The sequence below is a fragment of the Rattus rattus genome, chromosome 13, assembly GCF_011064425.1.
Source record: "Rattus rattus isolate New Zealand chromosome 13, Rrattus_CSIRO_v1, whole genome shotgun sequence".
Classification (NCBI taxonomy): domain Eukaryota; kingdom Metazoa; phylum Chordata; class Mammalia; order Rodentia; family Muridae; genus Rattus; species Rattus rattus.
Window position 1 is genome coordinate 4,763,791 of NC_046166.1, and position 23,659 is coordinate 4,787,449.

At 42.9% G+C, this 23,659-nt stretch overlaps 1 protein-coding gene across 1 annotated transcript in view; it reads right to left on the reverse strand.

Annotated features, from left to right (window-relative positions):
- The window catches only part of Cacna2d3 (calcium voltage-gated channel auxiliary subunit alpha2delta 3), an 804,703-nt gene that overhangs the window by 128,558 nt on the left and 652,486 nt on the right, over window positions 1–23,659 (reverse strand). Inside the window, exons 22-27 of the mRNA XM_032919383.1 lie at window positions 21,823–21,868; window positions 21,580–21,677; window positions 19,467–19,560; window positions 15,841–15,936; window positions 8,594–8,715; window positions 5,348–5,428 (exon numbers count right to left, since the gene is read on the reverse strand). Coding sequence (XP_032775274.1) covers window positions 5,348–5,428; window positions 8,594–8,715; window positions 15,841–15,936; window positions 19,467–19,560; window positions 21,580–21,677; window positions 21,823–21,868 — 537 coding nt within the window. The remainder of the gene's footprint in view (window positions 1–5,347; window positions 5,429–8,593; window positions 8,716–15,840; window positions 15,937–19,466; window positions 19,561–21,579; window positions 21,678–21,822; window positions 21,869–23,659) is intronic.

Consider the following 23,659-nt stretch of genomic DNA (forward strand, 5'->3'; position numbering starts at 1 on the left):
GTGGCACCATTGGCCCAGGCACCCTAGGATTTCTCCTGTCCCTGCTTTCCCAGGATCTGGGATTACTTGTACAAACTAATCACATCTGGCTTTTTTATATGGGTTCGAGAGATCAAACTCATTTCCTCACCCATTACTGACTATCTACCTACTTCCAATATGCATGCCATTTTTTTTAATGATAAAAGCACTTCCTTTGCTGGGACTTTACAAACCAGAGGTCTATCCACCACAGGCCCGACCCTGAATTCCTAGGATGCTAGTTAAGTCACAGTGAGAGTCCACCAAAGATGCGAGGTCAAGTTGGCTGTTTGCTTGTAAGGTTTTGGAAGCATTCAGCCAACTCTAATGAGGGCCCACATTACACACTACACTTAGTTTAAATAGCACTTACCTGACAATGGCTAATGGTTAATGATGCTAATCAATCACCTTCCTAATTAGCTGTTTAAAGTGAAATCTTCCCCTTCATTACACTGCCTTGAATTATGCAAATGAAATCACATAGGCTTCATTTTCAGATTTTCCTTATGAATGGATCTGATGCAATCCATGTCCCTTGCTAAGGAGCAAACTGGAAGGTCGGGATCTCCTTCTGCTCTACTGAAATCTCAGTAAACTCTGTAGCTTAAGCGCAGTGATTTTGGGATATGTCAGACCACAATAAAATTGCTTTAAAAGTCATAATATAATAAATTAATGCTCTAATGTCCAGCTTTTTATGATGATCAGATTGGCTACCAGTCTACTATTCATATTACAGACTAGAACTTCAATGAAAAGATAACTTTTGGTTAAGACAGAAAATAATTGTTCTATCCTAAAGATAGTCCCATCCTTTGGGATGGTGTTATTACGGTGTGCATTTGAATTTTGCCAGTGAGAGTCTCTGAGGTATGGACAGGGGCTCCTTATCTGGCCAGCGGATTCTATACTCCATATAGCAAGTGAATATATATATTCTAGGAATATGAAGCCCATACTCCTAGAATAACTTATTCAGGCCATATCGCTCACATATATACCATGTCAGCCCCCAGAAGGTAACTGTGAGAGCTCTTGCTTATGATATTTAAGAGGTCACATGGAGCACACAATTGGGACCAACTTTAGATTCTGATTTGTTAAAATGTACATTTCAGAGCAAATGCTAGTGACTCTGATTTAATTGTGTATTACTTTAAAAATTCAGAAGTCTGGGCTAAAGAGGTTGTTCATCAGGTAGGCCTTGCAACTGTGAGGCCTAGGGTTTGATTCTTCAGAATCCCTGTAGAAACTGTATGGGTGTCTCATAGTTCAGGGAATCCCTGGAACAGGCTGACTGCCTAGCCAGCCAAAACATCACGTCCAGGCTCAACAAAAGAGCCTATCTCTATATACAGTAGAGAATCATCAAGGAAAGCATCTGACACCAACATCAGACCTTCACACAAGTGCACACATGTGCCTGTGCACACACCCTACCCAACCACAGCACATAAACACGCAAAATCCTTTTTCCAGAAATCTAACAAGGGGCCAGGTTATATAGTATTTTTCAGAGTCCAGCCAGTGAGTAGGGAAACAGGACAAACAGTTCAAGGAGAGGTCCCTTTTACTGTCTGTTGTGCCATCTGCCCACCATCACCACTATACACACCAGGACCATTTTATCCACTCAGGTCATTTCCTCAGAGGTAGAACCTGAGAGAACGGCTGGCCTTCCTGACGGAGAGGCCAGTGGAGAATTAATCTAGATAATTTATGGACGTGGAATTGGCAAATAAGTAGGTTAGGGTGAAGCATGTTTCCACGGGCTCAATTCAATTTATAACATTTCACTGATGTGTGCCCACCATAATCTAAGTACTCAGCTGGCTACAATCTGGGGTGCAAAAAAGAAAAAGCACACAATCTTTGACCTCTAGAACCTTCCAGGAAATCACTAAGCTCTTTAATTCCCTGGCCCTATACAGGTATGGCTTTTAATTTTTTTCATTTACTATTACTATGATATGTGCATGCGTGTTCCAGGGAATGGGTTATAAGGCTGGATGGTATGTTCTTATCTGTTGAGCCATCTCTTTTACTCTAGACATACCTGTAAGATTACTGATAATGCATACACCTGGTGAAAAGGGAAGAGACATCAGGAGATAATCAGTTATTCAGTGATAGATCAAATATCTGACAAAAGCAGGAGTCCTATTTTATGTGATGAATGAATGAATGAATGAATGAATGAATGAATGAATGAAATTGAAGGTGAAAATGGGTCACTCCTACACATCCTGACATTTTTACATGTCTTCATATCCAGGTGGTTTCTTCTGGTTCTTTTATGTTATCCCCAAATGAAAATAAAGCAAGGAGCTAATAATAATCTTGACTCTGCCTTTCAGAGCTCCACTGACCCGTGACCATGAACTGAGCAAGCTATGAGATGAGTGGCAAATTCAAGCTGACCTTACATTCCAAGGTTTGTATTTCTAATCACAACAGAAAAATGGATTAGGGTCTTGACACACACAAGCGTTTCCAAGGCTCTAGAGTCGAAAGAGTCTGGGTGGACCCTGCCATGTCTTCTATTGCCCTGGGAAAGCAATTAAGTAAGCAAGGCACACTGCTGGCAGCCGTGAAGTTGGCAGAGTGCTCAAGAGGAGGCTGGGAAGCATTGGGAAGCACTGTCAGAGGCCCAGAAGATGGATGGACACTGCTTCTACACTGAGGCTGATGCCTACGTGGAATCTTGCCCACTTCAACTGGCCTTTCTTCAAAGGTGTCATTGACAGATGAGTATCTAAATGTTTTTGTTTTAAAAAGGAGACAAGAAAAAGAAAGAAGAAAACCCCTTTCTGTCCCCAAACTAGTACATACAGCTAATAAATGCAAAGATATCAGGTTAGGCTGTGCAAGGGACAGCCTTTCAACAGGCTCTTTGGGAGCTATTTGCAAAGTTATACACCTTTTCTTTCTGATAACCTTCAACTGCACACAAGGATTTCATTGAGACCCCAAATTCCTGCCAGTCGACTGTGTCCCATCTGCTGCCGGAGGCCTACTAATGGGGAACAAGCCTACTCAAAAGTTCATCTTCATCTGCCATAACAAGTCTGCCTCTCCAACTAAAAGGCCCCTTTATTTCATAGTGGCAAACACTAGCTGAGTAATATGAGGAAAATGCAGAGTGGAATGCTTGGAGCCTCATCGCCTGGTGACTGACATGATGGTTGAGACTGTCCATGGAAGCCAGGGGTCTGCTGAAGGGACTGTTCTGCTTTGGGAGATAGAAAGGTCCCCCTGAGGTCACTGCCATCATGGGGCTGTATCCACAGCAGTCTGCAAGATCAAAACCAAGGGAGGCTGTTTTATTTCATGTCTTCCAAACATAGAAGGGAAAAGAAGGTCAGCAGCCACCAACTTTAAAGGTCCAAACTAAATACAGTTCCCCAGATGGCCCTGTTTCTTGGCTTTGCTCTGTCATTATCTGCTCAACACAAGGAGCTGTGGGTACACACTTAGAGACAACAAATAGGACCTGCCTTTCTTATCCCCTCAAGGTGAGCCAAGCTGTGGCCTGCCTGTGGTCTCTGGCCAGCTATGTAACTCAATGATAGACCAGCAAACCATTTACCAAATGCATGCTCCCTGTTAGTGTAGATACACAGCTTCCAGACAAGGTCATATTCACTTATAAAATAACAGGCATTTACACCCATTTGAACACTCCTTTTATGCATGGACAGAGGTAGCTGGGTTAAGGTGACTTCAGAAAAGGCCAGGAGTGCCCTTTATAATCACTGAATAAGAGACTCACAGAAAGGGTTTTAAAGTGAAATTTTGAACCAGAAAGACTACTTTGGTCTGACCATGTCATTGACAGCTGTTGTCTCTGACCCCAGCCCCCAGGAGATAATGTGCGTCTAGAATTAGCTGGCTGCAGCAGCCCAGAGGTAAGCAAGTCTGACCTCCTTTAGGCAAAAATAAATCTTGCTGAGTTAAGTGATCCTGTCTCCTCCTTTCCTCAAGGAGCATGAGGCATTAGGTGACAGCATTTGAAGACAGAAGCCATGAATCCTCAGAGCTCGTATCTGTTGGCTGATTAATTGTAGGTCCTCCTAGTTCAAGATAAGCTGCAGGTCAAATACATAAGGCTGTCTTTCTTGTCATATCCAATAGCCCAAGGATAAGCAGAGTGGCTATCCCCGGATCGTTCAGCCCCTGCTAATATAATTATGATGCACAGGCCCTGTCAGAAATAAAGTGGACGGAAAGGCAGTGGTTCCCAGCCAAAGAGCAAACACTTCAGTCAGGTCTGCTCCTCTGCTCCTTTTGGCTCCCCCTTTCCACAAATTACCACAGCGTTGCAGAGACACAGGCACGGATGCTCAAAGTCACTCTGAAGTACAACTTCATGAGGCAGCCTTCCCAAAAACAAATGACTCCCTTTGGTAAACACAGTCCAGATCAGGAGAGTGCTTGGCACATACCATCCATCCATCAACCCATGGATCCAGCAATAATGTATTAGGAATGGACTATGTGCCAGGCATGCTCTCTTTCTAGGAGAGCTATGGCAGATTCCAGTCCCTAAGTACAAATGCCACTAACAGAAGCTTTCAGTCGGACATAGGTCATTACTTTGACTTGGATGGGATGAGAACAGTAGAGAGCCAGAGAAAAGGCTTCCTTGAAAACCCAAGACTTAACTGTAGACTATTTTAGCTTTCCCATGATCCCAATCCCAGAACTTGCACATGTATCTTGGTCTCTAAAGAAAAAGTCACATTTCGGTGTGTATGTGTGTGCTAATACAGCTTGTGTGTGCTAATATTTAAAAGACAATCCTATAGATTGCTTGGATGCCCATTTCCTAAATGCATAAAATGGGCAACCTAGAGCTTCCTGCATTTTCTCTACATTTTCCCACTATCTCCCCTGGGCTTAGAGTCAACAGAAAACCTGGAAAAGATTTCTGCTTTTACGTGAAATCCCCTGAGCCTCTAGAGGAGTTCTCACCTTCCTAATGCTGCAACCCTTTAATATATTTCTCTTGTTGTAGTGACCCCCAACCATAAAATTATCCCATTGTTGTTTCGTAACTGTTACTTTGCTGCTGTTATGAATAGTAATATAAATATCTGATCATTTAAGTGACCTCTGTGAAAGGGACATTTGATTCCTCAAATGGGTCTCTACGCGTAGATAGAGAACCCCTGCTGCTCTAGAACCTTAGTGGGAAGGAGATAACATGTAGCTGAAGAAGAAATGTTTTTCTCATTTTTGAAAAGGTAGCTTTTAGAGAGTCAGTGTGCTAGACAAACAGAAGCCCTGCTTATATCAATCTTCAACCGAAATCATGGTTTACCTGCCACCACAGGAGATTTTCGCTCATCCAGGAGCTGGATGGAGGTACTTGCTGTCACCACATTGCTTTTGTTGACCGTTCCTATAGAAAGAAAAATTGAAGTATTCTGGGAAACACGGATATAGAAGAATCATCCCAGCCACGGCTGTCCATCTATAGAATTTGCTGGGACTCTGGTTCCAGGGTCCAGAATGCTCTAAACTGTGAAGACTCTGCCATCAACTCTGGAAGCAACACGATAACTTCCTGCTATCTGCTCTGGGGAGGGTGCAGTTCTACATATTGAAACCCCTGGCTACCATGAAGGCTGCAGACTTTGTAACCCTTGGCTACTCCCTGACATGTCTGTCCATGTCTGTGGTTTGATTTGTGTTACCTGTATAAATAAGGTTACCTGAAGTCTAATTCTGAAAGTATTGTTAAGTTACCTGCTATATCCCAGATTTGTTATATAGTTCTTAACTGGTCTATAAACATTTCATTTTAAGAACAGTTTTTCTAAGCAAAAATACTCTAAATAAGGAGATAACTGGAATGAACACATCATCCAAACACTAATAAGTGTGGTGACAATATAGAGCAAGTATTGCCTGCCTATTAGTAAAAATGTCTACTAACTACAAATTATGAGCAAAATGCGGAATGCTCATCTCATCTCATGCCAGCCTCAGAGAAAAGAACGCAATGAAAGAGAGGTGAACTAAATCCATTGAACTGAGAACCAGGCAACGCAAATTAAACTGGAATAAACTCATGACCAAGGCAATTAAGAATTTTCTCTTAGACCCAGGTTGTGTCTGAGTGGTCAACCCAAGGAGCTTCACCATAGTGGCAGGTACCTCGTTGTATTGTAGATTTTCCATAAATCTAAAAGAAATCTAAGTGAAAAGTAACTAGGATATCATCTAAGATGGTATATTATTCATAATTTTACCACAAATAAAGTTAGTTTCTTTCAGTATACAATCGGATTAAATGGTCAGTAAAAACCTGTTTCCAATATCAATACAAAGACAGTTTCAATTAATTCAGTGTTATTTTTTCTCAAGCACAAGTAGTGTAGACAAACAGAGGACTATAAAGTAACTTGGCAAAGGAGACCATCATACCTATGTGAGCACACATGCAATGCAGTTTAGGGACACAATAGTCTGCCGTAGGGCCACTTCTCTTATTATGGACGTGATGGCTCCTAGCAGACTCAGAAGGACAGCAAGCTAAGTGTTGTTTTCTGCTTTATAGTTCCAAGACAAAGGAAGGTAAAATGAGATTGAAATGGTATTGTTATATTATAGGTTTTCTGTAGAACCAAATAGTTCGCTGTATCCTGATTAGCATGTCAAGCAAGAAAATCAGGGCAGGGAATGGTGAAGGAAGGACTATAGAGCCTGGGAAGCGTATATGAGAAACTAAGCAAAGCATATATGAGAAACTAAGCATATATAGCTATCTACGCTCAGAGGTGTATAAGCAAGAGAAAATGTTCAAAATCCTCACACTAGGAAAGATCCTCTGTGCTACTATAAATCCCACCCCTTGTGAAAATCTCAATGGTGAAATTTCACCTTTGTTTGAGTCTCTCCATTAATGAAGGACTCTTGTATGTGATATTTCCCCATGAGGATCAGGTACTTGAATGCCAGGTCCCCAGGTGAGGGTATTATTTGAGAAGTTTGTGGAACCTTGTCTAGGTGAACTTTGCTGGAGGAGGTGGGTCACTTGGCAGATTGGGGTTGAGGTTGATGTTTGGCCCTACTTGCTATTTTACTTGCTGCTTCCTGGCTGTGAGCGTAACCATCTGGCTTCCTGCTCCCACTGCCTTGCTTTCACTGGCATGATCATGATGGAATGTGTCTCAATTGTGAGCCCTAATAGGCCTTCCCTTCTAGAAAGTGTTTTTCTTGGAGATTTTGTTGCAAAACAAGAAGAGTAACTTCTGGCTGGTGCTTCCTGTTGTGCCCGTCTGCATCAGCCCTCTATTATCATGTCTTCTGTCTGCAAACACAGTCATTCACAGAAATGAGGAAGCACCAAGAGTTATACAGACAGGTGACACCAAGCACTGTGGGACTTTTGCCAGGGTTAAGCTAAGAACATTTTTCAAAGGTTGAGCTAGTGTAGGCCTTCACTGGAGCTGGAGAGATGGCTCAGTAGTTAAGAGTACTGGCTGCTCTTCCAGAGGACCTGACTGAGTTCAATTTTTAGAAGTCATATAGCAGATCACAGCTGTCTATAACTCCAGTTCAAGGGAATCCTACACTCCCTCATATAGACGTACATGCAGGCAAAACACCAATATATATGAAACAAAAATAAATTTTAAAAAAGCACTTAAAAGAATGTACAACAACAGAGTAAACTTCCCAGAGCAGCTCAAGGTTATTGAACTGGATCTCATTCTCAGGAGTTTCTAGAATGTTCCATATAGAACATTCCACAGGCAGAGTGCTAAAAGTAGTATAGCACTTTTGGCAAGTTGAGATAACAATCCAGGGGCAACTGAATTACTCAATGTGTCTTCCAACTAACACTTGTTAAAATAAGCCAATACTTGTATTTCCGTGTATGTTGGGGGCAGGTAATGCTAATAGTTTCATAACTTAAAGCTATGCAAGTTCTTAGTTCTATGGATCTTACTGGTCACTGCAGCCCCAGGTAAGCCGGTGAAGTTTATAAAACTCTACAAAGACTTGGTCCTGCTGGTTGTGTTTGGTACACACCTGTAACGCTAGCACTTAGGACGCAGAGGCAGAAGAAATGATTGCTGTTAATTTCAATGCTATCCCAGGGTCCATTGTGAATACCGAGTTAGGCATGGGAAGCAAGGTCTTACCTAAGAGAGGGGCTGTGGAGTGGATATTAGGTCTTCCTTCCACTTACAAGTTTCTATCTGGTGATTTCAAATAGGAATTGTGGCTGTCTGAAGGAGTGTAAATCACAGAATTTTCTAACAAAGGATGCCTGGACCTTCTTTTACATGAGACTTGGAAACAAATTGAAAAGGTTTTACTCAAATTCCATAGGATGCAAAATACCAACCCTGTTTCCTAAAATGTCCTTTGTGCCATTTGGTGAGGCAAACCTCCACTGTATTGGGGTTTGTCACCAAAGTAGAACAAGTCACTGGCTCAGACATGACCTGATATTCTGCACTTGCTAAAGGCTGAACACTGCTCCCTCTAGGAGTCACACAAAGTCCCACGCTGAGCAGGTCAGCAGAGTGAAAGTGTAAGCGCCCTGACCAACCTGTGCTGAAGGGGATGGAGTAGACAAAGCTTCCTGGAATCTGCTCGGCAGCTCTTCTGTACCAGAGAGGGAAATGATCTGCGTTGAAAATGTTCTCTTTGTCTCTAGCCTTCAGAAAGTCCCTGAAAGGGAATGAGAAGAGGATGCTGTACGACTCATGGTGCACACAGGATATTCAAGAGCCTTTGTCAGGAGAGACCAGGGTTGGATTTTAGAAGTCCGACTTGCCCCTCTTTAGCCCAAGAGAGATCCAAGTCTACACTATGCAGCCCACTTTACTCAAAAGTACCTTGTGGGGTCTATCAGTCGGATTCTGAGAGAGTAAAATGAATCCACACTATAGTAGGGAAATTACTGGACGAATTGTAAGGGAGGTAAAATTGTCCCCCTCTCAGGACCTTCAGGTTCGTCTTTGCCTACGTTCCTTATCCCTAGGCACCCAGGATGACTCCCAGGCCCTCTGTGGCCCACTCTCCTTTCCTGTCCTTGCCCTTGCCCATGGCATTTCTCTCGAAGGAGAACTCCGTCTATATTTGTTCTCTTCCCTACAGCATCATCTCAAAGTCAAAATCATTCTTGTTATTGAGATTTTATTTTTAGTAGATAACTACTGCCTAGAACATGTGGAGTATAATATGATGATTATTTTAAGTATGATTTTTATTTGCACACCTATTATAGGAAGAGTTAATTTGTAATTGTCATATCTGTCACTTCCCCAACTTAGCGGTGTGCATGTCTGTGTGTGTGAGATAGTGTGTGTACATTAAAAATCTGTTAAGATGTTTCAAAATGCATCACAAAGTATACTTAAGAAATAGTCTTTCTCAGGGGTTGGGGATTTAGCTCAGTGGTAGAGCACTTGCCTAGCAAGCACAAGGCCCTGTGTTCGGTCCCCAGCTCCGAAAAAAAGAAAAAGAAAAAGAAAAATAGAAAGAAATAATCATTCTCATGAATCTAATCACATGATACACATATAAGATTTTGTCCCACTTAAGTCTCTGAGGTATTCGGTCCCGTAGTCTTCTTTTTCTAAGGGTCTAATTTGTAGATTGCCCCAGCTTTTTCCCCAAGCCGCTGTGAACAGCATTTTACTCAGGTTTGAGCACCTTCTCCAAAGAGCTTGACAAATATAGTCCCAGTGATGGCTAGTTGTCCACTCAATACCTAGGAGGCAACCTCTGGGCACAACTGTGAGTGAGTGTCTAGATCAGAAGCTCTCAACCTGTGGGTCATGACCCATTTGAGGGTTGAATAACCTTTTCACAGGGGTTGCCTAGGACCATCTGATAATGGACATTTACATTATGATTCATAGCAATAGAAAAATTACAGTTATAAATAAGCAGCAAAAATCATTTTATGGTTTGGAGTCATTGCAACATGAGGAACTGTATTAAGGGGTCTCAGCATTAGGAAGGTTGAGAACTACTGGAAAGACTAAAATTACCCTCTGAGAATATCCATGAAGAATTGCCTTGACTATGGTAATTGATATGGACAGACTCATCTTAATTGTAGACAGAACCACTGGATGATTTGTAGCGAATACTAGACTAATTAAAATGAAGAAGGTAAGCTTACAACTTTCTTGTATTCATTCATCTTTTGTTTTCTGCTCTTGATTGTGAAGGTAATGTGGTCATTTTCTTGATTTCTTATCACCATGGCTCCCCTGCCAGGATGGATGCCTGGAATTATGAGCCCAATAAACCCTATTCTTCCTTTAGCTGCTTTCTCACAGCAGCTGGAAGAGAAACCAAGAGATTCCTCTTTATCTGAAGCTTTGCTTTCTATGGTATCAGACATGGAACCATGGTTGACAAACATTACTTGGAAACTTGCAGAAAAAAACATATACTTGTGTGTTTTAAATTGTGTGACACTTTGATGCAAACTCTTGGAGTTTCATTCCATTTCACCAAAAATATGGACATCCTGTTGTCTAGCGTATCTATGCTGCATATTATCCATTCAATATTTGTCTGTGACTCAAGATTGCTATAATGGCAGTGCTTCTGTTCAAGAGCTACTTACTCTTAGCAGGTGGCTTCAGGCTATGCAACAAGGCCTACAGTATTGAAACCATATCACCTCTGCACATAGCAGTAAATCGTCTTATCTCAGATCATCCCAAGAAGAGCAAGTAATACAGGGAGACCTTTTAAGAGAAATAGCTGACATTCATATGACATATAGTATAATGTTATAATAGTTCTGTTCATCATTAGATATTATGGGTAATTGCTTACTCTGTTCCTAGTCTAAAATTAAACTTTTTCATAGGTATGAACTTAGAAGAAAGATGGTACATAGGCTTTGCAACTATGTAGTTTCAGATTTCCACTAAGGCTCTTGGGTCATCTCTCCTAGGATAAAAGGGCTATTGTTCTGAAGTCCCAGTGAGTGTCTGTTGACCTGACCTTCCTCCAGAGAGTCCAGTCACCCTACAGCCTCTGAGACCTTTCTGCTGATAAGTCACCCCTGGCAAGAAGGAATGCTGCCCTCACTGGTCTACTGTCTGTAAGCATTTTTCAGGAGGACAGACTAGTCAGGGAACAAGTCTAATATGGAAAGGCCATCCCTTAGATCAGTAATGGCCCCATTTTCAATCCATGAACCAAGGAGAGAAAATGAGGAACTAGGCCCTCACTTGGTAGTTTCATGAATTTTAGCATTCAATTCAGGACATCAGTCTTTAGTTTTAGAATGTGACTGGTCAGGGTTCTCTTGACTCCCATAGAAGAAGTATATCCCATTTCATTGAGAACAAAAAAATAAAAAAATAAAAACAAGAACAAATAAACAAAAAACCTTCTGAAACTGGCCTCCCTACAACCTCACTAGAAGACCTCAGTCTTCTACAAAGACAGAAACTTTATTCTCTTCAATATCCCTATTCAGAGGCATTCAGCAATCACTGAATAAATGTTTAATATCACAAGATAAATTTGATCCCACATACAGACAAAAGCATTGCAAGCATTTAAAACTAATTCCTTTCATTAAAATATTTCCTATAGTCCCTAAAATTCCCTCAGTAGTATGACTACCTTCCTTTGTAAATGGCCCACTGGGTTAATATTCATCATAAAATTGTGGACTGCTTGGACTGGCCACAGCAGACCAAAACTAGTTTTCGTATAGCTGTTTACATCTGTTTACTGGCCTTCCCTAATAACACTCCTTTCCGGAAATCAACACTTAAACTTTTTAAGAAATGGTAAAAATGTCCCCTTCTGATCCAGAATAACAACCTAAGCAGTCCTGGAGAGGACTGAAAAGGTTGGGGATCCCCTGAGCTAGTCACAGAGCTGGGTTGAGGAACTTCCAGGCTCAGTACTCTATGCACTAGTCCAGTTTCCTGGTTCAAAGGTCAATATATATCAGACACTGTGGCTTTTACCTTTGTCATTTCTTCTTTGGACATGAAATATTTTATAGACCTGTCTCATACAAATGTAATGGGTGCCTCTGCTCTCTTGTTCATAGAGGGAAGAGCAGATGTTGTCTACCCTGGACTACTGGACCATTCATAGGCACATATAGTAAAAGAGGAGAATTTTCACACTTACAAGGTTTATTTGGTAGTGAGATACACAGTGACAGGTAGGAGGGGCTTGAAATACATAGCCCTTCATGTTACTCAGGGACCTTTGTATGGAGTCATGGTTTTCGGGTAACAGACCCGGAGTACCACAAGCAGGAATTGATAGCACAGTCTCTCCATTACTTCTGGTATTTGAGAAAGAATCACATTGCTGGGGATCCCAGAAGGTCTCTGTCAACTACCAAGCAGTGACTCAGGAGGCAGCAGGTAAGAGTGTTTTTGTAGAAGTCCCAAAGCAGGTCTTTAGTTTTCCAACTTAGTTACTGCGTTGGTGCTGGACAGGGCATGTCTAGGTTCTGTGTGGAGCTGAATGGCTCTGAGCAAGTACCAGACTCTTTGTGCCCTCATTTACCCATCTGATGAATGGGGATGACAGTACAGGCCTTCAGAGGACACAGTGCCAAAGAACACCAGGCATAAAGGGGTTCTGTCATTTAAAAGCAGCACACGTGAAAAAGCATAGGGCTCTTATAGCTCAAGTTTTGATTCACTGTGGCTTATGTGCACAGTAAGACGTAGTTCTATTTAAACTTACGACTGCAGAAGAGGCTTGGGACTACACTGTGCAGACTAATATCACCTGTGTTATACTTATGGTTCATGAAAGATCACCAAAAATACATAAAGGATACTGCTAATACTGGGATGATGACTAAGTATTAGGGGCCATGAACATATTGATGTATTTCTGATGTAAGTTGTAAAGGAAGGAGATAGAATCCCACTATAGGAAATTCAATATGATACAGACTAATCCTGGTCCAAAAATTCCATGTTATCTAAATCTCTGAGCCCTTCCTTTCATGTCATAGTCAAACACAAAAATCAGAAATTCTAAAACTTTCTAGGGCTGAACAGATGGTTTACAGGTCAAGAGCACTTGCTGTTCAATAATGAAGACCAGGGTTAAGATCCCAGCACCCACAGACCATGCCAGGCAATCTGTAAACACCTGTAATTATAGCTCTGAAGGACCCAGTTCCTTCTGTGCTCATAAGTATGTGTGTGTGTGTGTGTGTGTGTGTTTGTGTATGTATATATATATATATGTATATATACATATCTATACATATGTATAGATATGAATATATATATATATAATATATATTCAGAAAAAAGCAAACCTAACTTTCTAGCCATGGTTTCAAGAATTTACCCAAACTGCTGGAGCTCAACCATTGAGGGATAGGAAGGCCAATGATCATAAGACTGTGAAGGTGAAGTGGCCTGCACATGAAGCCACAACATGAGTTTATTGAAGATGGAAGAATTCCACCTAATCAGTCAGGGAGCATCTGCTGCCTCTGTTGCAGGCCACTGCATTGCTGTGGGTTTGGTACTCACAGATGCAGGTATGACTGAATACATGAGTTATAAGATCTGATCCTCACAATAGCCAAAGGTCACTACAACTCCCACTTTCCAGATGATCAGAAAAGAGGCCCATACGTAAAATGCATCAGGCAATCTGGCATTCTCAAGTGTGGTCTATACTCAGATCTACCCTAGCAACCAATATATCAGCAAGTTGCTATGTTTTATTGTTGCTATTGCTTGGTTGCTTATGTGTGTGTGAAAAATATATTTATTCTTTGATGATTTCATATGGCTAATTTTTTTCATAGCTTTTCCTGTCCCCCAACTTCTTCTAGATCCTAACTGCTTCTTACCCACAAAACCTCATGTTATTCTTCTGTCTTAAAGGGAAAAAGCAAAGAAAAAAATGACACTAAAAACCACGGATTCTGATTTATATTGGCCAACTATTCCTGAGCACACAGCCTTCTCTATAGTATGATTGGTATATCCAGAGTAACTCCACTGAAAATAATTGATTTTTCCTCTCTCAGCTACCATCATCTGTGAATAGCTTCTTTGCTAGGGGCTTTGTGTCCACTTCAACTTTACATCCTTTTGAGTCATTGGCCAAAGGGGTCCTGCAGACCCTGCTAAACATGATAGGATATTGCCAATCCTATTGGTTACTCTCCACAGCTGGATGCTCTCTTGCTAAAGCCACCATTTAGGAGTGCCATGGCACCAAAGGATATGAAGAGACCTAGCTGGTACTCAACTAGAAGCTTCACTTCCACTAGCTAGACATCATAATGCTAGAAAGGTACTATCCATGTTACAAGAAGGAAAAGGTGATCAGTAACCTCATGCTATAATATATATAACCACAGCATGCTATAATAATAACCACTGGGGCAATAATGGTGGAAAAACTTAGGGGAGTGAGCAGCCACTTTCTATTAGACTTAAGGTTGGGGATGGAACCTATACTCGAACACTGTTAGTGAGGCCAAGAACCTGAGGCTAGGTAGGTCATGGGCCTAGGAGAAGGCTACCACTATTATTGTTTGCTTGTTTTAAATATTAGTACCAGCAACAGTACAGTCTGCTTCTCTAAGAGAGAGAAAATCTACTTCTGTCTTTGCTCACTCTCTAGGTCCTCCATGGAGAAGGCAACCTGCAGCTCAATCAATACTCATCCTTCCTGACAACCTGTTTTCTAGAAAAGGCCTCTTTGGGGGTAAAAGGCTAAAGAGGGCTTTAAAAATTCAATGTGCACGGAAAGAGAACTTCCACAGTGATAGATGTGAGGTTCTGGAAGAGAAACAGCAAAAGTCCTTGAGAGGAAAGTCAAAGCCAATCTCTCCAAACATCTCAAAGTGGACGCGTCTGCATTTGCCAAACTCGGCGTGTGCCAGGGTCTCATCCAACAGGATGGGGCATGGCTGAACTGGACCTTTAGGGAAGGGACATCTCCCCTGTGAGAGAGACCTCAGGGGTCAGACACTGTCAAGCTCATGGCCACAGTGTGGATTACCATTGTCCCTGAGGGTCCATTGTGAAAGGTCTACTGGGAACCTCTGAACTCAGTCAATTATTAAACACTTCTGACTTCGCTGAATGTTAGGCCCCATTTGTCCCTGACCTAACAATGTTCCTGTGTCAGAGAAAAGAGACTGAGTAAAAGGTATCAGTGAACTGAGGGAAGATTCAGACTATTGGTCCATGCTGGTGAAACACCCATATGTTGACCAAGGACATTAAGCTCCTTAAGAATTGGGACTGACATGACTGAATAAGCAGCTAGCTGGGTGTTGGACTGAGCTATTGTTTGTCCCTGTCCCTTGAGTTCTTTTGAGAGCTACACAGAGACAGTGTCAATCGGGTACCTTCCAAGAGCCCACCTCTGGGGGAGGGGCTCTGGGTCATCTTGTGCTGTGCCTAGAGGTGCAGAGGTCTATTGAAACATAAACAAACAAATCAAGAGCAATCTGAGACCCTGGCAGTAATTCCTGGGAAGAGCATCAGGATGAGTGTCAGGAGCCCCAGCATGTCCTTCCCTCCAGCTCCTCCCCAGCAGCTGTGTCACCTCCCAAGTTTAGTCTGAGATGACGTGCCAGGCAGGAGCAGACTCCAGGGCAGTAGACAGAAGCCAATGAGCTGAAAGAATAAAGGGTTGTGGAAGGGCCAACTGACAGGTGAACTTGTGTACTGGGACCTCCATCGTACAAGACTCTCATCAGGCTTTAGGCAGCCTGGACCTTAAGAAATGAAATAAGCCACCTTTGAATCTCTGCTTCGAGGAGTTCACTGGGCCCTGCAGAGGGGCCCTCCTACTTACTGATTGGTGAGCTGTTCGGCCCCCACAAACAGGTTGATTCTTGAGAGGCCTGTGCGAGTGCCGAGGAAGGCGACCTCTACACCCTTGTCAGAATTCCTGAAACAGAACAGCAGACGTCAGGGAGTGCTTCTAGACAGTAAGCAGATAATGGCTTTTACATCTCAAGACTCACAGGATGTTTGACAAAACGGCAGCTTTGAAACCTGAACTTTAAACGTTGCCAGGGAAACTTGTACAAGCGAACATGTATATAACCACGCATGCACCAAGGTCAGGCTGCTAATTCCTGTCCTGACACAGGTTGCATAAAAAGACTTTCAGGAAAGATGAAGGGAACCCCTGCTGACAAATACAGCAAGAACAAGAAAAATCACACTTCCAACCATAAACACTTCTCACTGTAAGGTTCTTGATATAAGCTTAGAGAAAGCAGTCTGAGACTTAGAGAAGGAATCAGCAGATGTCCATAGGGCATGTTTTTACTGTGATGCTACCAAGTGCATTTCTGGTCTTGAGATGTTGGGTGGGTCTTTCCCATGGACAGAAACAAGGAGTCATTGAACCACCTTTGTAGTATCCTACAACCTGGGATTCTACAGCTGGGAGGAATTTATAGCTTTGAGTAGAGCATACAGCTTGGTCTCAAAAACATCCCAAAGAGACAAGTGAAATAATGTTTAAAAAATACTCCCCAAAGGGCTCGTGTGCTGGGGACTTGGTCCTTGGGTGGTGGGTGCTATTTTGGGAATCCTGGTAACTTCAAGAGGATGAACCTGGTGTGAGGAAATCATTGGAGGCAGACATAGGGGCAGAGGGGAGTTGCATTCCCAACTCTTTCTCTCCTCCTCCTCCTCCTCCTCCCTCCTCCTCCTCCTCCTCCTCCTCCTCCTCCTCCTCCTCTTCTCCCCCCCTCTCTTCCCTCTCCATATCTTGTCTGTCTCTATCTCTATTTCTGTTTCTGTCTCTGTTTCTGTTTCTGTCTGTCTCTGTGTCTCTCTGGGTGTCTCTTTGTGTCTTTCTGTCTCTCTCTATTTCTGCTCTGTCTCTCTGTCTGTCTCTGTCTGTCTCTGTCTGTCTCTGTCTCTCTGTCTCTCTCTCTGTCTCTCTCTCTCTCTCTCTCTCTCTCTCTCTCTCTCTCTCTCTCTCTCTCTCTCTCTCTCTCCCATACTTACAATGAAGTGGATCAAAGTGCTCTCCCCTAACACACTGTTTCCACCATGATGCGCTATACATCACAGGGGGCCAAGAGATGGTAAATGGAACTCTAAAACTGTGAGTCAAACTGAATCCCCTTCACTCTGCCTGCTTCAGTCACCAGTTCAATTAAAGCAAGAAGAAAAGCAATAACCAGAAATGGTTTCCTCCAGCATCCCCATTAAAGAGTTTCATGAACAGAAATGCCAGCAACTGTCTTTATAAAGGACATTCCCTATACAGTGTTCATCTTCCAGAACATCATTGCATCTGAGCCTAGTCTCTAGGAGATTCCAACATAGGATTCTTCTTTGAGAAAAGAAAATGTCCTTTTCCATAAACACAATTTTTCCAATATGCAAATTATGAATATAATGACAATCCTTGGGCTGCTTCTCTGTCTTAGACACGAGTAGCAATTTGTTCCAAACACTGTCTGTGTCATTTTCAATACAGAGTTTTTGATTTCTCTGTCTTTGACAGTAGATGAGGTGGCCAGTAATACCTTTAAGTATGCAAGGGATGAAGAAAAACTAACATGATGCATTTGGCTCTGTTTGTAGCTCACATCGAATTGGAAGGTTATCCAATCAGTTACAGATGTGCACAGTGGGACAAGCTACTGTTTAAGACATCTGTAGCATATATGAGAACTGAGTCAGCAACCGTTGCTCCAAATTCAGAGTTTCACAAGACCCTAGAATAAATATTACATATTTCTGAGAGAAAGAAACCCTAGATAGGCTATGTTTCTTTTCCATCCTTCTAGGGAAAATGACCTGGGAGGTAAGGAAGGGGACAGCACAAAGAATGGTGGACATGGTAGTCTCTCCTCAGTAAAAGTTTTCCCTGGTGAGATTGCACCTCCGGTGTCTGGAAAGGCTCTGGCCATGCCTAGCCAGGATTTGCTCCTCCTTCCTTGTCTTCTATCTTGTAAAACAGCACTATCTTTCCAAGGGCTTATTGTGCCAATCTGGTAATGAAAACAAGAGACTCAGTCCCCCTCCACTCACGCCACAAACCACCAGCAGGGCTTGGCATAGAGTGGAGGAGCTCAACCTTTGAAGCAAGCCACATGTGGGCCTTGACTGCTTGTGCCTGTTGTCTTGCTATACATGATTTACACATGGATGTCCTGGAGCCTTGCTGCTCTTCCTACCCAATTACACTCTACTTTATATGCAGGCAGAGAGAGATTGTTCCTATTCCTTTTAACGTTTATCATAGCCTCTTTCTGAAAAGCATTCAATGAGTTTCTAATATTCTGAATATAAAATCCAGAATCTTGAGGGTAGGGGGACACAGCTCCATGACAGAACACTTGCCTAACATGTGCCATACACCAGCTTCGTTTCAAAATCTCTACTCTGACCCTCAAGGTCCAGACCCACCCCACCAACTGTTGCTTCTGCTCATTGCCTGCCACCACCCCATCCCCCACACTTCTCGGCAACCCCAAATTCTTCAAATGTAAGGATTATTTTCTTGCTTCATGGCATGGCTCTGGTTCCTACCATTTCCTCTTCTTGAAGTTCCCAATGCCCTAGGACAGATGCTGTCTCCCCCATCTCTGTGGCTTGTCATAATCTCCCTGTCTGCACTCTCGCCTTCATTGCAGTGTTCACAAGTATGAATGACTTCATATACCAAAGCCACCACAGGGCACCTACTATCTGTCTTCTAGCCCGGTTACCTGTGCTTCCCTATGGCCTGGCTAATACACACAGAACACACACACCTGATTCATGCATGCATGCATGAATGAATGAATGAATGAATGAATGAATGAAGACAGAATGAGTGATAGATATAAGAGAAGAAAGTAGAAGCAGAGGAAGAAACAAACTAATAGGAACCCAAAGATCTGAATCTTGTACCACTTGAGCACCTAGGGAGAATAAAGAGTAAAAACACTACCATAATAAGCCATTAACACTGTTCTAGCCCAAGATTTTGACATCAACTACTCTTGATTTCCCCCACCTACACCCCCTCTTCCACTTCAGATATAAAACCACAGGGCAGTAACTGACACCCCACTGAAAAACAGTTATCCTTTTCCCAAGCCTATTCACAACCTCTCCTGGCCTCCTCCCAAGTTCACTCTAGCCTGGGTGGGGGTGAGAGGGAGCTGTGCCAAGCCTGGAAGCTCCCTCCACCACCCCCACCCCCACTCCTCGGAAGTGTCACCCTACCTCTACATACTGAATTTCATGTAATGTTAAAACTCAACAAATTACATGTCAAGCCCCAGAGCCGCCATCCAAGCCCCTGCCACTACTCTGCCTTTAGCTTTTGTGGTTAAGAGCTTAGGGGAAAATTAAAGAACTTTAACACCAGGCTCCTGAAATGGTTTTAGTTCCTTAAACCATAACCATATTTTGGAACTTGAGTGGAAATGGCCACGGAGTGGGACATATGCAGCCACTTACTCAGATTTGTTGAGGGCCAGGCTGGTCCAATAGGCTTCGATTGGGGCGCTTACCACAGCATCAAAAAGGACTTCTTGAATCAATTCTTTGTCACCTGTTGGGAAGGACAGAAGACAAGAAGGCTTTGGCTAGGCTCCAAAGAAGGGCACAGGAGAAGTCCTGAGGATAGTATGAGGTGTTGGCAGGCTCTGCTCTTATACAGGGTATTGCTTTATGAGTTAACTTCCCACTGGCCGAAAATATGAAACAGTCCGATATCTGATATGCTGGGAATACCACTAGGCCCCAGGCAACGGGACTAGACAGTAGCAAGCAGAAAGGCTTGGGTGTCCCACACTTTGGTTTTCTGCTCTCTCCTCCCAGCTCACAGAGCTCACAGGTCACGCCAGGGCCAGCATGCTGAGTCCTAATTTGGGAGATGGGAAGCCAGAACTCCTGACAAGCTGGGTCTAGCCACACTGCCACTATAGGCCGCACTACACCATCACTTGTTCAGCAGGCTGCATTCAGCAGGGTATGAGACTGGGATTCCACCAATGATAATTATGGGTACTCATAGAATGTGAGGTCTTCCATTTAAGACTTTTCCTCATGTTCAAGGGGGCCGCTGTGTCTATCCAAAAGCCTACTGGGCAGAGTTCTGTGAAAGACATTGAACGGTATATGTATAATGCTATACATAAAATCTGAATAGGACTGCAAACAACAAGGGAATTTTTTTTGCATGGTACAGTGTCACTGTTGTTGTTTAAATGTTTTTCAGATTGGAATTTTGCAATTTTGGATGAGGGATGGTAAATTCTGTTTATAACGTTAACAGGCAAGACAGTGAAACAAAACTACACACTATTCACGGACACCTGCCTAAATAGCATTAGTGTTTATTATTATGGACAAATACAGAAAAGTAGCTCTTCGGGGAGGGGAGGGAGAGGGCAAGGAGGTGTAAAGGCTTCAGTGCCAGGTATAATGCTTCTTCGTTAAGAAGCTGCTGAAGCAAACACCACAGCATATTAAGAAACCAAGTGGTGGTTGAAAGAAGCCGAATTGAGAGCTTCCAAGAGGCATAGAGGCTCTGAGTCAGATTCTGAACACCCATATGGTAGCTTACAACCATTTGTATCTCCAGTTTTGGTGGCCTCTGTGGGTACCAGACACTCAGGTGGCACACAGGTGTACATGTAGGCAAAACATTCATCCACGTATAAAAATGTTTTTTTTAAATAAGCTTAATTTTAAAATGCATTTTTGTAGTATTTCTATGCTTGAGATATGGATTTTAATATAATAATTAACAAGTCAAAGAAATGAAAAATTGGTCTCATCTGCTGCCCATATGATTCTTCCTCTACTAGATGACATCCCTAAAAGAAAACCTAACCCATGAAACTGTCAGTACACAGCTGGGGAATCTCCACACACCTCTGCTGGGATTGCTGGGGTTATTCTGTAAGACACCACATTTCACACAGGCTTCCCATCATTGATAAGGGATGTACACTGGGAAGGGAGCAGGTGCCATGCTTCTTTTAGGTTGTTCCTAAACCTAAGTTGTAGCTACTGTAACTGTCCTGTAATGGCAGGGTAGGGCTGCTAATTTCTCAAGGGAGCATCCAAAGCTGTTGCTCTTGGGTGGGTGGGTGGGGCTTCTCCTCCACCCTCCTGGCCACAGTCATTAGCCATTTATTTCTCATGGAACATTACCAAGGGATATTAGTAGGAATAGAAGAAGAACCAACAGATGCTGGTTGCATTGTCTGCTCTTAGGGAATCATGAGACTTGGTTATGCTCTAGCAGGGGATAACATTTTGGCAGGTTTTAGTTCCTTAGTTTTGGAATAGGGGGACTAGAATAGCAGTCTCTGCTAACCTTTATCATCTCCATCTTCCCCAGTTGCTTAGGCTCAGGAGTGTAGACACGATGTGATTAAGAGTACTGTGGTCATCAACTACACTTTCCCCCATGTTTTCCTATAGGAAGAGACTTGGCTGGGTATAATAAGACTGACACTCTATAGAAAACCAAAGCTTCTCTTGAAACCTAGGCCTCCTCAAGGGCTTGCACCTTCCACTCCTCCCCATGCCCACATGCATGCCTGAAGAGCACACTCACATTGAAGCAGAGGCTCCTTGCCTTTGAGGTAGAGCTTAATCGCTTCCAGTTGAGAGAGATGGCGGTGCTCTGGGTGCAGGTCAGTGTTGCAGTAGGACCTAAAATTGGGACAGGGTCCCCAAGGAGAACATATAAATATTCATGATTTATTCCCCCATTTGCATTTGGACCGGGAAAACTGGGTAAGAGGGCAACCAAGAGGGCAACAAATCCCAAAGCTGATGAAGGACAGTTGGCTCTTACCATTCATCTGCCAAGGACACGTCAGGATGTTCTAAGTCATGGAGCCCTGGAAGTCAAGGACAAAGCTTTAGTGAGTAAGGATCACTCTTCTCCATCTTCCTATACACCTCAAATACTCGAGGGGGCGGGTTCAAGGTAGATATCAACCCCAAAGAGATATGCTAGGGAACAAGGATTCTGGATTCATGGCCAAAGTCATCTATACAACCCTTTAACCCCAGTGTGGCCAGCACCACCGAATTCACTTGGTATTCATCCCAGAGAAAGCTCAACCTCATGAAATGAACAGGATGGCTAGGAAGACAGGTTCTGGAGCTCCATGAAGACTGAGAACTGGGCCAGGCTATTTAATCCTCTGTGATGCTAACAGGTCTACATCTTTATGTGACACATAGTTGTGTGGGTGGAATTATAGGCTAAATGAAATGAGATTGTTAATACTCATTCCTTTTCAACCAGCGATAAAAGATGTTAGTAGCTGTCACAGGATCCTAAGTGAAAGAGAGTCATCAGTCTAGAAAGGTAGTTAGTAGAGCTGAGGCTGGCATGAACCTAGGGATTTTCCAGAATACTACAGACTTCTTCATCTGTGCTGTGGTTTTCATATCATTTGTCTTCCAGAAGGGTGTGTGTGTGTGTGTGTGTGTGTGTGTGTGTGTGTGTGTGTGTGTGTGTGTGTGTTTGCGTGCGTGTGCACATGTGCATGTCTGTTGGGAACTTGAACCCCTAATACAATAGCATTGAGAGGGTCAGAGGGTGGGGCTTAATGAAAAGTGAAGAGATTAATAGAGTGGCCCCAGGAATGGGTCTCTCGCTTTCTCACTTATACTAATGGCTCTGCTAATACAGTAATATCCTTTTCTGCCTCAGCCATGTTATGTTGAACTTTAAGACGCTAAAACTGTCAAATAAAGAAACTTTTATAGGGTCTTAGACACAGATATGAGAATACAGCAACATGAATGAGATAATGCCCTCTGTGGAGCCACCATTTCATTGATCATCTGAGGAGAAGCTTTGCCACATATGTATAGGGACTCTGATGATGTTTATAACATGTTTCATGGAGAGTCAGTTTCTCAAATGACTCAGTGTTGTCTAATTTCTGTGTCAAATGCTGATGCATAAAACACCAGATATACCACACAATGATGCTCAGTGCTGTATAAAGTGAGCTGTTGAACATTTGGGAATATCAGGTCAACCCTTGAGTTATAGCAACTCTCCTATCTAAGAAAGAGTTTCAAAAACTCTATAAGATGGTTAAATAAGAAAGTGATTAGTCCCTAGGACAATCTTGTTCATTCTTTCTCTCCCTTCCTCCTTCGCTCCCTCCCTATCTTTCCTTCCTTGTTTTCTCCCTCCTTCTCACTCTTTCTCCCTTTAACATGTTTCCTGAGTTGGGTACAAGTCTATGATAGATGCTGAAAAGATGGTGACAAACCAAACACCTCCCGAAGAAGGCCTTGGGAAGGCTTCACTCAGAGCTTTGCTTCAGTTCTACCTGTGGTGGCCAGGCTGAAAAAGTGACTTTGAAGCAAAGAATAAAGCAAAGAGCATGGAGCCTTGCAGATGGCAGGGTGGGAGCTCCTCAGGGCAGGAGTGACAAGAGTAGAAGCTTTCCTGTGGCCCATGCTTTCCCAGGACGCTGAGTTGAAGGTGTCAGGCCTATTCCCTTCTCTTGCTACAGTTTAGTCAGCCCTTTGTCCCAGAAGCTCACCCTGGCTCAGACTCACGGACAATGAGACCCAAGGGACCAATTTCACTATAATTTCTTCCCTGATTTCTTGGATACCAATAAAAATGTAAAATTTCCTGGTCCTTTCCCTTCTAATTT